Source organism: Lissotriton vulgaris, chromosome 1_1, assembly GCF_964263255.1.
Source record: "Lissotriton vulgaris chromosome 1_1, aLisVul1.2, whole genome shotgun sequence".
Classification (NCBI taxonomy): Eukaryota; Metazoa; Chordata; class Amphibia; order Caudata; family Salamandridae; genus Lissotriton; species Lissotriton vulgaris.
The window spans coordinates 1,403,997,585-1,404,011,440 of NC_141685.1; the positions used below are offsets into that span (position 1 = coordinate 1,403,997,585).

Here is a 13,856-nt window from a genome sequence, read left to right on the forward strand (position 1 = left end):
TTATCACTAATCCCACTCCGCTCTTTCTGTACACTGCATATTGCCAAAAGCGTGCCCTGAGAAGTCACTACACATTATTTCCTGTAGAACCACACTCTTTTCTTTGCAGCTTCTGATTGTTGCTCCCACCAAAAAGAAGCTAATCACTAGACTGTACAAAGTGGTTCAAGAGGTAACACTGACAGCGGTAGATCAAAGCCTTGAGCGCTGGAACTCCTTTTAGAGACCCCAATAACGATGAAAGAATGGGAACAAATATGGACTCTAACTGGGAGACTTTCACCCAACGAAAATCTAAGCATTATTCATTTTAAGTTTATTCATCAAGTGTATCAAACTCCCCTCGAATTGTACAAAATAGGAGTTTGCGACTCGGCTCAATGCAAGAGTTGTGGGCAGGGTGAAGCGGACTTATCTTGCGTGGAACTGTGCAGCAGTTTTTACTTATTGGAAAGAGATCCTCAGCTGTATACACATAATGACAGGGACCACCCTTCAGTGTACACCGGTCACATGTTTGCTTTGTTACGCACCTCAACTAAAAGGAGTGATGGGCAGATATGTTCAAATTGCCTTTCTGCTGGCCAAAAGAAGGGTGGCTATGACCTGGGATAGTAGACTTAATCCTCAAATTAATGACTGGATTAGAGATTTAATATACTGTAAAGAAACTTTTGATTTGTAAGCTGAAGAGCAGCCTGTCACTTCCAGGCCAAAGGACATCTGGGAGCCGCTAAGGCAGTATCTGCTGACTCATACCTCGCCCTGAACTGTAAATTCCGTGCTGCACTAATTGATGAATTTGAAGGGATAGATTTAGAACTGTGGTTTAACCGAAGGTGGATGTCTTGATCTGTACTGTAACTCACTTGCATTTGATACAAGCCGGTTGCTTGTGATGTTTTTGGTTTATGCGCCCTGCGAGGCGGAATGTATGGTGTTTCTTGTCTCAATCTGAAACTTAATAAAGAGATTTTTTTTAATTGAGTGACAGTGTGTTGCAAACATATCTGCGATTTCAGTGGGCTCGAACTCAAGGAGTCCATCGGAAAGCTGAATGGCTGAGGCAAGGCGGGCCCCTCTCGTTCTGCAATAACCAATAGAGCAATTTGCTAGCCTTACTGCCATCTGTATAGGGCCAGTACCTCGATAGGGAAGCGGCCACGGGGACCGAGTACAGGAGTCTTCACCTCAGTGTCTCACGGAGGCCTTCTATGTGTTGCAAACTCCCAAGCTGAAAACAACTCTGTCTTAAGTAGCTTTACGAATTTAAAATGATGAGAACACTTTTGAATACGAGGAGGCAGCTCATTCCAGTACAGATGGACTAGGTAAGAGAGAAGCCAGCTCCCAGAACTGGACTTTCTTGCTTTTACTTACACAGCACCCTGCCCTTAGGGCTACCTAGGGTCTATGTTAGGGGTGACTTAAATGTAACGAGAAGGGGAGTTTACAGCTTGCAAGTAATTTTTAAATGTCAAGTTGTAGTGGCTGTAAACTGCACACACAGGCACTTCAGTGGCATGCCTGAGACGAGTTTGAAAAGCTACTTCTGTGGGTACGCAATCAGTGCCACAACCCACAAGCAGCATTTAACTTAGAGACCCTGGGTACGGGGGGTACAATTTTACAAGGGACCTACAGTAAACTAAATAGGTCAATCAGGAATACACCAATCACAAACATTTTTGCACTGAACAGTAGTGGTAAGGACTCAGAGTCCTATGGCCAACAAAAACAAGTTTGGGGAAAGGAGGCGGCAGGAAGGCAAAAAGGTTTGGGGTAAACCTGCAGAAAGGGCCAGTTCCAACAAGCCCCCCCTCCTAGCCAAAAGCCAGGGTAGTCCAATCAACATATTGATATGCTTATGGCAATAGAACTTGTACAATGGCCCACTACCGCAGGGGTACTTGCCAGTTCTATGCCTTTCTGACTCAGGGAGATTCCTCCGTCAATCTCAGGGGCCATGTGAATGGCCCAACTGCACCCCGGGGTCTGACTTTAGTCTCCACCCAAAGGAAAATTCTGTCCATAAGGAAAGCAACCACAAGAGACCACCGACAGTTAAGGGTTAAGAGCCAGGCCATTCTATTCAGGGCTCTCGATCTTCTGGAATTTCTCAGAATGGGGGCTTTAGCCCCAGGTTTATTGCATTATTTCTGAACTATCCCTGCCACCAGGTAAGGCTTGAGGTCCTGCAACTGGTCCTTCAACCCATGGTCTGCACCCTCGAGCTGAATTGAGGCCAGAGGAGAGTCCTTCTTCCCCCACTCCCTGGGCTTCCGTAACCCCCATTTAGAGGCCGGGCCTCGAAAAATGAACTAGCCCACTCGCATTGTCAAGCAGAATTTAATCAGGACTAGCTATTTTTAGGGCCTACTCGGGCGAGCTGAAAATCCATTAACTTTAGTCACAGAACAAAAAGTAAATGTAGGAAGATAAACTGAAAGCAGAGTAAATGTGACAAGATAAGATTTAAGGGCATCTTTATTGCTCAAAAAGTGAAAGAGCAACAAGAGGCCTTTAAATCTTGTTATCTTGTTACATTTGCTGGCTTTCAGAGACAAAGGTCAAAAATCAGTTATTCTTCCAACATTTATTGTCTTTCTGTGACTGAAGTTTAAGGATTTTTTAAAGTGATCTGTGTGACAATTGAACTGTGCAAAGCATGTGAAATGAAAGGCTGTAAGACGTCAGGCTTTTTTTCGAACACAACACTGAAATAGCTAAGTGAACTGTCCAAACATTTAAAGTATATTTCACTAGTTATGAAGACACATTTTTGTGATTCTGTGATGAAAAAAATATTTTTATAGGATAAAAACAAATAGGAACACACTACTTCGTAATGTGCAAATTTGAAATATTTTTGCTGAAACTCAATTTCCAAACATGGTTTATGCACTATTATCAGTAAACGTACATGTTAGTGGGAAAGCTTTGCGGCCATTTAACGGAAAATATATTATCTGTAAGTGACAGTGCACTACCACATCATGCTTTAGAAATATATTAATGAAAAGTGAGTATTTAAACATGAACTGGGAATGATTACTGCTCCTTCCAGGATGGCAATGTAACTAGTGAACAAAGAGGCAAGCCTGGGATCATGTGTACCCTATGTATGGGCTTGATTCTGGTTATACATGGAGCAAACATTTAGTCTAGTAAATAAAAAGTTTTTTTGTACAGCAGAAATAGTGAACTTTCATATTTAAAAAGGTGCTTCTCTCTTTTGTGATAATAAAGAAAAAAGGTGGCTCGATAAACAAAATATTTTGCTAGCATCAAACAGGTTGAGACTAGTTCACGGGTCAAGTATATTACAGTTAGGTTTTATTAAAGTAACTAGCCCTGCAGGTCTAGTAAAACTTTTATGACGTTTCAAGCCCTGGGAGTGGTACAGCCAGAGAGCTAAACGGTCAGGGAGCTTGTATAAGTCTATCATCCCTTCTGGGTTGATAGACTGCAACTCAGTCCTCCAGCCCAGTGTCTGTATCATTGAGTAACATGTACCTGGCATGTCAGGACTTTCAGGGAAGAACAACTACCCCCCCCCCCAATAGAAACATAATCTGTGTGTGTTGTGCAAGAGTCTGCCGGTGCAGGTCTCCCAAGCCCTGTCCATGTGACCGAGCATGGAGCCTCCCTCCATGCCAGAAGTGGATCACAGGGGTCAGTTTTGGGGTGCTCTGATCTCAGAGCTGGCAGCCTATGGCCTTTCCACTGGGGAATGCCTCCCCGTGTGCCTCTGTAGAGTGGTACCTGATAAACAATAACTGGTAGGGTACTTGTAACAGTCCCTCCCCAGGGCTCCTGACACTGGAAATCTACCATCAGTGGATGGTCACCTGGTACAGATCAGGCTACCCTCAGAAAGCTCCCCGGGGAGCAATCCAAACTCTGGGGCAGGAATTGGGCACCCTGGGCTTCTGCCTACCCCCACCTCTCCTCCTACTCTGAGAAGGAATATAGGACCCTTTACCCCACACTATCTTGGAACTAGTCTGCGTAACTATGAACATCTACAGCCCCAAGGGGGGGCGGAGCCAATCACCTTTGGATCACTCCCAAATGCCTCTTCAGACACTCTGGTAGTCACCCAGGTTTGCCTCCTTTGTAAGATCCCTGGGGTCAGAGAACTTTACAATAAACCAGGTATTGATGGCTCTGAAAAACAGCGACTGAATATGTGTTTTCTTGAAAACAAGTTATACAGTCCTGCATCATCTATTTTGCTGCCCCTCATCCAGCCCTTCAGTGCCTTACCATCAAAGTCTAAACAGTCAGCCCAGCTCTGTGTGGATAGCTTGTGACAAGCTCTGAACCACTATCAGTATTGCTCAGGTGTCAGCCCAAATTACTGGTCAAGATGGTCTTTATTTCAGTGTAGCATGTATGGCCCTGCATCTCTAGTGTAAGAATCATGTCCCTCCCCACTGTGGGCAAGTAACTAGAGACCACCACCTCAGAACTCCTCTGGGACATTGTGCACCCTTAAAGTCACTTCATAGACTGCAGATCACTTATCCACGTCATTCTCCACAACACAACAGGGCACCAAATCCTTGGGTATCCAGACCTTTGACTCATGAAAAACTGCCGGTTTGATGCCACCAGTACTGCTGCTGGACCCCACTTGTAGGACTCTTACTGCCAGCTCTCTGATCCTTAGCTCATGGGATATCTTCCTTTCCTCCGTCACTAGTCTCTTCTCTTCTAGAACCTGCCTTTTCTCAGGCAAAGCAAGTTTTTGCTGTTGCTCCAAATGTGCAAGGTCTAGTATCACTTTCCTTTCTTCTCTCCTGTGTGGCAGTTTCACTGGGGACATGTGTCTGGAAGAGACACTGCTCTTGGCTGAGAGGGGAAACCAGTATTGTTTGCTGTAGGCAGTTGCCCCCCCTCCCCAAGTAGTTGTAAATTCTCATTGGAATTTATACTCGGGTTAACCACCTCCTGCATGATTTCTTGCTCCTCCTCCCCTGGGTTATCAGAACCTGCAACTAGTTCTCCCTCCAGGCTCTCAAAGCTTTTTGGAATACCACCTTCCAGGGGAGTCCCTTGAAAGAAATCTGAAATCCCTTACAGAACCTCTTCAGCTAGGTCAGTTTGTAGGCATCACACTTAGCCAGCTCAAAATCAGTTGCTGCAGGTGCAGGTACTACTTCTCCAGTTTGTGACATGGTAGAACAGGAGGAAAAAAGGCTAAACAGGGAAAATTGAAAAAATAAATAAATAAATAAAAACGGTCTCAGTATAGAGTTGTAGTGAACAATGAGTTACTATATGGCATTGCACAAACACAGTAATGGTTTGTGCATTATTCTACGATGGTATTGATTTTTTGGGTGGAGTTTAATACATTGGGAACTACTAGACCCAGAGGAATCAGAGCTTTACATGAGCACCAGTTACGTTACAGAGGGACACATTCATTTTTGTTAGGCACGGGGAGATTAAGTGATTTGCCCAGAATCACAGAATGTTGAGTGTCCCTGCTTAAGACTTGAACCTGGTTCCCAAGCTCCAAGGTTGACCGCCCTAGCCAACAGGCCACATTTTCTCCCCTAAAGTTATGAAGAGTTGAAGACGAGTGTGTGGAAATATTAAGTATGACAGAGGAAACTGTTGCAGACTCCACTGGGCTAATTAGTTCTTTAGCAAAGCAGATAATATTTGGGATTGCTCTTACAGAAACAGCCAGTGATACAATCTGTAGTAGTACCACACAAACAGTGATAGGATTCTTTGAGGCACTGCTCTCCAAGCAGGGTTATCCAGATACACTAGAAGCAATAACATAGCACGACCATCTCAAGAGAAATGTAAGTGTGCTTAGCGGCTAGAGGGCTAACCATGAATAAACAACCTTATATATCACCCAGTGACTACTGGTTAAGAAAAATAGCCAACAAATGTAGAAGTGCCTTCAACTTGTGAATTACATGGAATTGTGCAGGGAGGGCAACTGAACGTACTATGCAACATTAAGTGATAGGTAAGTCACTATGGTTGTTGTAGGGACAGTATTTTGGCATTGGTGGATTAAAGACAAAAATGGGCAACAGCACCTTATTGAGACATTGATGGTCTAGGACAGTTATTGCAAAAGGATGAAATGATAGATTCAGCTCAATATGCATAGCAGTCAGTATCTGTGGGTGTAATCTAATTTGATGGCTGAGGGAGGATGAAATGCCAATCTGACCTTGCTATGATCTCAACTTGATCCAAACCACCAAGACAGATGACAAAAGTATGGTTAACTAACTAGGCCGCCTGCTGCCATTGTGGCTGATGTCATACAAGAAAGGTGGCCAGCTTTGCCTTTACCACCTTGCCTTCTCAGTGGGGCAGAGGAACAATATGGGGAAATGATTGTCAACAAAGGCGTTTACATGTGGAGTAAGCCGTACGCCGGAAAGTACGGAGCAGAACTAGGTGGATTTGAAACAGTTGTATTGTGCTGATGTGATACAGAACAAATGTACCCCTGCCAGCAGAGGTGGACGAGCCACACATTAACAACCAGGGCCCGATCAAGAGTCTTTCTTGCCTCTGAGAGCCCATGAAAGAGCATGGTCATGAAAATATTGGTGCCCAAGCTAGGCCAGCTGTGATGTATGGTGCAGAACTCTGGGGTTATACAAACACGCAAAGCCTCCTCAAGGTGGAGAAGGCCTTCATGAGGCACTTGGTGGGTTTTCCCCAGAGTACCCCGCTCACACCTCTGAGATTAGACCTAGGTCTAGAGCCCATTACAGAATTGATAGCCGCTCGACCTCTCCTATATTGGAGAAGGCTCTGGACTGTACCGGAGCTTGTGGATTATAGAGCTGAATTTTCTGTAGTTTGGGGAATGGTGAAGAGCAAGAATACACCTTAAAGCCCTTGCATACCAAATTGGCCTGCCCCAACTATGGGAGACCCCGGAGGTGAGCTGCCCAGCGGTACAGAGAACAGAGCTGTTGGCCTCTTTGAGACATTATAACCTAAGTTTGCTACACAGCTCGACAACCATGGGCAGGCTGACCATAGAATTTCTGCAGGTCAAACTCATACCCAAGAGGGAGGAATTTTAGGACCTAATACAGCCTTCACTAGCAAGAAAATTGTACATTCAGTTAAGACATGGCTGCCTGCCTATTGGGGCACTGACTTGTACATGGGCCGGACGAGAAGATGGAACCTGCCCAGCTTGTAATAGCAGTAATGAAAACACTGCTCACGTTTTGTTCTTCTGTCCAGCATATAGTAAAAAACGGAGATGCTGCTTGGCACCGCTGTGCAGAAACTTGGGACTAAAACAATGCGCACAAGCCTGCAGAATCTTAAGACACGACAACTCCCCCCCTTCTTGTGTTTTCGGTCTTCCGCTTCCTATATGGCATGTGGCGCAGAAGGTCTACCCTGATTAACTGTGATAAACTGTGATGATCGTTACCTCTTTTTTCTTTCTTTTTGATAACTTCTGTTTAATAACTTATTAGCTCAATGTTCTTAATTATTTATGTATTTTATCTCAGCGCATGTATGTATTTTATCTGTACTTTTATGGTCTATGACCGAAATAAAGTTATCAAATGAAATGGAAATATTTGGCATGTAACTCAGGCAACAGTGTAAAAATATGACAAACCCTCTTCAACATTCAGAAAAATATGTTTAGGACACTGAGGTGTTTCACTGTGACACATTAGGTTATATCACTGTATTGAGAGGCATTTATTAAGGTGATAATTTACAAACATGAACCTAGAAACTTTTCTGCCATAACAGCAATGTCATTAGTGAACTAAAAGGGCTAGTCAATTGTCTTGTATTATAAACTTTTAAAACAAAAGGAAGATGCTTTATACAGCGAACATCTAGAAGTCATGTATTTGAAGATCTCATATGTGATAAAGAAGAGCAAGTAGTGGCAAACCTTGTAGGTCTCATCTTTGAGACCTACTGGGTCTGACAAAGCCTTTGGAGATGCTGTACAGCATCTGCAAGACGTCGTGCAGCAGGCCCCCCAAAAAAAGTGTGGGGACGCAAGAATAGGCATCATCATGACATATGCATGCATCTTTATGCATGACGTACCTTCAAAATTAAACCGGCGTCATTTTTAACAGTGCAGCGGTCTAGTTTCAAAGACATACTGTGGGCTTCCTAAGAGCATACCTCTGCTTAAAGACCGCCCACTGCTTACTATTGGCTACTTCTATTGTCACTCTCGCCTGTATGTTTCTATACACTTCATCTGTTTGAATTTATTTTTCAAATAGCTATCGTACTACATTTAAAAAAGTGCCCTTTTTAAATTTACAAATCACAGATCTGTAAATAGAAAAAGAAAACATCTACATCTAGCATTTCGCAGGTGTACGAGTGAGTGTTGAACATGTGAACAACTACAAAATTCACGTGGATGCCTCATCATTGTACTTTTTTTTGCCATGCAACACGGTAATCGAAATGGGGTTAAAACCATTGGCAAAGTCAATATGCCTCAGTGACACGCGTTGGCTTTGCCAATGCTTGCTTGCTTCTTATTTACTGATCTCAGCTGAATTGGTAAATTTAAAAAAATGAGCAAAAATTATGTTTACGGTGAATAGGCTGGCAGCAATTTGCCGTCTAGTCCTTGCAAAGAAAAAAAAAGTAAAAAGTCAGTGAGGAAGAGGGCCAGGAACAGATGGGAACGAAAAATCGGAACACGATGGAGAACACAGGAGTGATAGCGAAACATGTGAGCAAGAATGCAACGGGGTGGGGGTAGGGTTTGGCAGGAGTAAGCACATGAGAGCCTACTACACAAGTGAGACATCAACACAGTCCAGGGCACAGATATTCGACAGACGGGAGAACCACACGAGATAGAGAGCTGCAAAACACATACGCTTGAACGGAGTGCTAAAGCAAAAAGTTTCCTACAAGATACAAGTCAACCAAGTCAAAGGATGGTTAAGAGACTATGCCCCAGGGAAGGAACAAACACAAGATAGACTATGAACGCTATTGAATAAGAAGCGAACAATTAATAATAAAGCCAACGAAAGGTAAGCAATGGGTGGGCTGTAATCGCACATTTTGCTCTTGGTAAGCTCACAATAGGCCTTTTCCAACCAAATTGCCTGGTAAGCTTTAATCTTTAAAGTAGACCTTGTGAACGGAAATATTTGCCTAGGATCACACAATCTGGTCAAACTGGTAAGTCAGGTGGCAGAAGCCATGTGAAAGTGTAGCTTGTTTTGGACTCAAGAATCCAGGAGGTCCTCTGGGTGAGCTGCATCCGATTTTTTTTTTAAGTGATGCGAGAGGAGCACAAGGTTTGCAGTGTGGTGCTGAAAGAAGCTAATTACAAGAAGATTTCAGTGTGGGTTGTGGGTAAGTACAAGCTCTGTGTGGTTGACCTATCAGGTTTTCATTACAAGGAGGATAATGGACTAAAAGGATAAGCTGCCTGGAATGTTAAAATGGGTCGGCGTAAGGGTGCTGTGGAATATTGTAGGTGAAGCAATATTGTCTTCAATTCCCTGAATCGGACACTCTAATTTAAAAGTTAAATATTTAAGTAAAACTAACAGGGTGTGAACTGAAAAATAAATAAAAACGTGGGACCGAAAAATCGATGCAACTCGTGGATAGACTGCCTGCTAAAGGGCGTTCCGTGATCCTGATCAGTCAGCGGGGTCTGCTGACTCGTTCAATGGGAAGGGACGTGTTGCTTAAGTTTCATTTCTACTCAGGACTCGCTGCTTTCGTTTTCCACTCACACACCCTTGGCTGGCTCAGAAAAAGCTTTTCTGGGAACAGAAATCGTACTCAGTGCGTCTAGTGGGAAGTACGGTAATGGAAACCCCCACATTCAGTATGGAGACACGGTTGAAGGGTCCCTATAATTTTGCACGTCAGACTACCCCGACGCCTTTGGGATGGGAGGTGGAATAGGCGGGGTACTTAGTGTACTGGTTGCTGGAGAAGAAGGGGGTTTGAAATGGAGGAAGGGTTCGGGGTTCCTGGAGTAGATCCGTGTGGGCTGGAGAAAGGACAGAAAACGTGCTGCTTCCCCGAATCTAAAGAAGGCAGGTGTGAACTCTCCATCCTGCTGAGATACGAGGGTGAAGGACGGAGGGTCAGCCGTGTTGGGACACAGGGGTGGGGACTCTTGACTTCTTTTCCTATTGGATGGTCCCGATTCTCATCACTTTTCTCTTGCTGCAGCATGTACCCAGCATGATGACAGGGAACTACTTCCCTTGTTAGCCCAGGGTTTTACAGGGTCGCAACCGAGCGCCCTGGAACATGCTCTTTGCCTGCAGGGCGTAGCGCGGGTGCCCCTCTGTTGGGTAGTGCTGGCAACGGTGAAACCGGTCAGGTGCACTAATGGGGGTGTACGCTATGCCCAACCACACCTTTGAATGGATCCATACCTGGGTGCTGCTTTCTAGGGCTTGAGGGGACGGTATTTCTTTAATACTATGGCCATGTCTGCCATGCAGCCGGCGCCCCATGTTCTGCAGGAACTGCACTCAGCGGGCCGGCTAGTGATTCCAGCTCCCGCGCTGATGCTCTGGCCGCAGGTTACATCCCTCAACGCAACCTCCCCCCCAAGGTCGGCGGATTGCCTGCCAGGAACCCACCTGCCCACCTCAGCCCACCGTGAGAGAGGGGTCTCACCTTGTATGAGTCGGTAGCCAGCAATATATTAAACTCGCCCTCTCTGCCTGCCATCTTGAACTGCGCAGCGCGGAACCGTCAATGAGTGCCTGTCCCGGAGACCAGCGTGAACAGCACAGTGACCCCCCCAAGCCCCCGCCCCCAAGACCAAGTCCGGTCCGCAGAGCAAGCACAACCCGTCAGGCGAAGCTGGACTGAAACAGGCCACGCCTACAAAAGAAAGTCGGTGAACCAACGGGCTAACAAGGAAACTAGAAAGCCGCAAGGCCAAGTGTGGAAATATCCTGTATGAAATAAAGCCAGGTGTCGTAATGACCTGTAACTGGGCCTAAACTTTACACTCAAATTAAGAAAATATACTATTCTCTTGCCTGGCAAGCGTTATACAGTATATTACATTATTTCAATATAAGTATAAAGACTTTCAAGACTTATCAATTCATAGCTCACCTAATATATATGTGACGGTCCAAAAACATAGTTTTAATTGACAGACCCCTAAAATATATTGGTACAGTTGTCAAATAAATGTAACAGGCGTCACCTATTTCATCTCAATGGCCGCCCGACTTCTCTACACACTTGCTATCATCTAACGCCCTGCCCACGGCCACCGCCTCCCGCGCTACTGGTAGGCGCCTACAAAGGAGGAGAATAACGCACCTGACGTCACAGGCGCTGTCGAAGGGTACCTCCAATTTAGTGTGTGTAAGGGAGGTGGGGCTTGTGGATGACGTTAGCTGACAAGCTGTCCTCAGCGCGTTGTGAAGGGCGGCAGCCTAACTGGCGACTGTTCACCTATCTTTCGGTTTCGATTCTCTTCGAGGAGGGCGGGCATGCTTTTTGTTGGAATAAACCCAATGTCTGGAAGCGGCACACCCGGCCCACATCAACTCGTGTGCGTGCTGAGCGCGGACTTTCGTTTCTCTTTCTTTAGTTCCTTCTTAACTGCTTGTGTTATATACTGGGGCATATAAAACAAAGCAGGGCCCCACGTCAGGACTTTAAGGCCTCGCGCGCAGCCCACATGTGGTGGAGGAAGAACTCGCATAAGGAAACAGCAGGCCACTTAGTGTTTAGCTGAGAATATTGTTCTAAAGTTGCAGGTTAATAGTGGAGAGGGGCGGGCCTATAAATTAGCGGGAGAACAGAGCCTGCTTCCACGTAAATCATGCAACAGACCTCATAAATAATTATAAGGTCTCTGCGGATCTGAAAAGTGTATTACTTTAACATGTGGATGCTTTGTCATTAATACGTTACATTATACAACTCCACGGAGAGACACTTACTACAGGTGATCTTTTTTTTCACAAATGTTATTGGGGTTTACCTCAAATTTGGACCAGTGTGGCCCGCATAAGCTTACAAGACATCATTATAGAAAATCCGTTGAACAAAAAAACACATGAACCTGCACGCCAAGGACCGGGAGGAGGGTTTCAGATGTGTGAGCTTTGGCTATAACTGTGGGGTGTTTCTCCGGAGGTGGTAGTTTTCACGGTAAGTAGACGCAAGAAGTTTAAACAAGCCTCCTACTGCTATGGCTCCAAAACAAAAAAAAAGTCTAAATCCTTCCCTCGTCTATCCCTCCACTATCCTTTTCAATCCAGATAGACTAACATGTCTACCGCTCAAATTAATTTCATATTTCACTATACTAATTCACCACTAATCCTTTATGGGTTGCGGTGTGGCGTGCTAGTTACCAAAAAAGAGCTTCAACACCTCATCAGGGGTAGCAAGCACTATATACATGGAAACCTTTTTCCCTCTTCTATCCCTCTACTATCCTTCTCAATCCAAATACCTGTCTTAACATACTCACCGCTCAAATTACTTTCATACTTCACTATACTAATTCACCACTAATTCTTATGGGTTCCGCTGAAAAATCGCTTTAACACCCCATCAGGGTTAGCAAGCATTATAAATGCAAAGCTTTTCCCTCTTCTATCCCTCTACTATCATTATGAATCCAAATAACTGACAAACATAGCCACCACTCAAATTACTTTCATATTTCACTATACTAATTCACAACTAATCCTTTATGGGTTCCGGAGTAGCGTGCTACTCACCGAAAACACACTTCAACACCTCATCAGGGGTAGTATGCTCTATAAAAATGCAGTTACAGTGCAATGCAATATCTGACTAAAAGTGATCTTTTTTAATTATGAACTTAGAACCATGAACTACAAGGAAAGTCAGTTGTTATGTGCAACCTGTGTGTGGCCTTGATTCTTATAGACAGACCAAAGTTATAGGGCCAGATGCTAGGTCACAAGCACCCACTAACCTGGTAGCCAGCGGGTTCCACAGGAGCGAAGGGAATCTCCCCACATTCCCAAAAAACAGCCTCCAAACGAGATGTGATTGTTTCTCAATTAGGAATACTGCCCAGAGGGAGAGAAGGGAAAGAATTAACCAGTGTCTACTTCACTCCATGTAGGTAGAACAGGCCACTCAGAAGGGATGCAAGTGCAGCGACAACTAAAAAAGAATTTGAGAAGTTAATCAGGTGTCTGTCTGCAGAATTATGACAACCCAAAACACCCAATCACAGTGCATGCAAGATATAAAGAGACTCCTCTTACCGAATAATTTCTCCCAAGAGGCTCTGTAGAAAATGTGTAGAATTAACAGCATTCTACCTCAAAGGCCAGTAAATACTTCTTTACCGGTAAGAAAATTAAGGACCATAATCAAAATCAGGATGCCAGGCATAGGAAAAGTAATATAAACTTCAAATGATCAAAGGTCGGCTTGCTTCAACCGGACCTTGGGACTGGGGATAAATAAGTTCAGGACAGGGAGTAAACTGGGTAAATAGAAATGAAGTGATGGAAACGGACTAAACTACATGGGAAAGGGCAGAGGGATTGGCACTAATGAATCAAAAGAAAATGCCTCCAGTAAAATGAAATGCACGTGCGCAGGAAGCGGGTGACCCCTAGCACAAAACGCTGAAGATTATATGTTATATGTGTTAAGAAGTAAAATAGGGACAGACAAGCATATTTATTTTCTGTGTAAACTATACTACCAGCAACTACGCCAGCCTGGCTGCTACCCCTGTACTGCCAAAGCGCTGACAATGATATGTCATATGTTATATGTTGTAAGAGGTAAAACAAATAAAAATATTATTTAAAAAAAAATGCCTCCAGTAAAATAAAATACAC

General features: G+C 44.4%; 1 protein-coding gene across 1 annotated transcript in view; it reads right to left on the reverse strand.

Annotated features, from left to right (window-relative positions):
* NAMPT (nicotinamide phosphoribosyltransferase) overlaps nucleotides 1–10,851 on the reverse strand; it is a 278,571-nt gene extending 267,720 nt beyond the window's left edge. Inside the window, exon 1 of the mRNA XM_086967106.1 lies at nucleotides 10,669–10,851. Within this exon, the coding sequence (XP_086823232.1) occupies nucleotides 10,669–10,722 (54 nt within the window). The 5' untranslated portion in view covers nucleotides 10,723–10,851. The remainder of the gene's footprint in view (nucleotides 1–10,668) is intronic.
* Nucleotides 10,852–13,856: the final 3,005 nt, after the last annotated feature.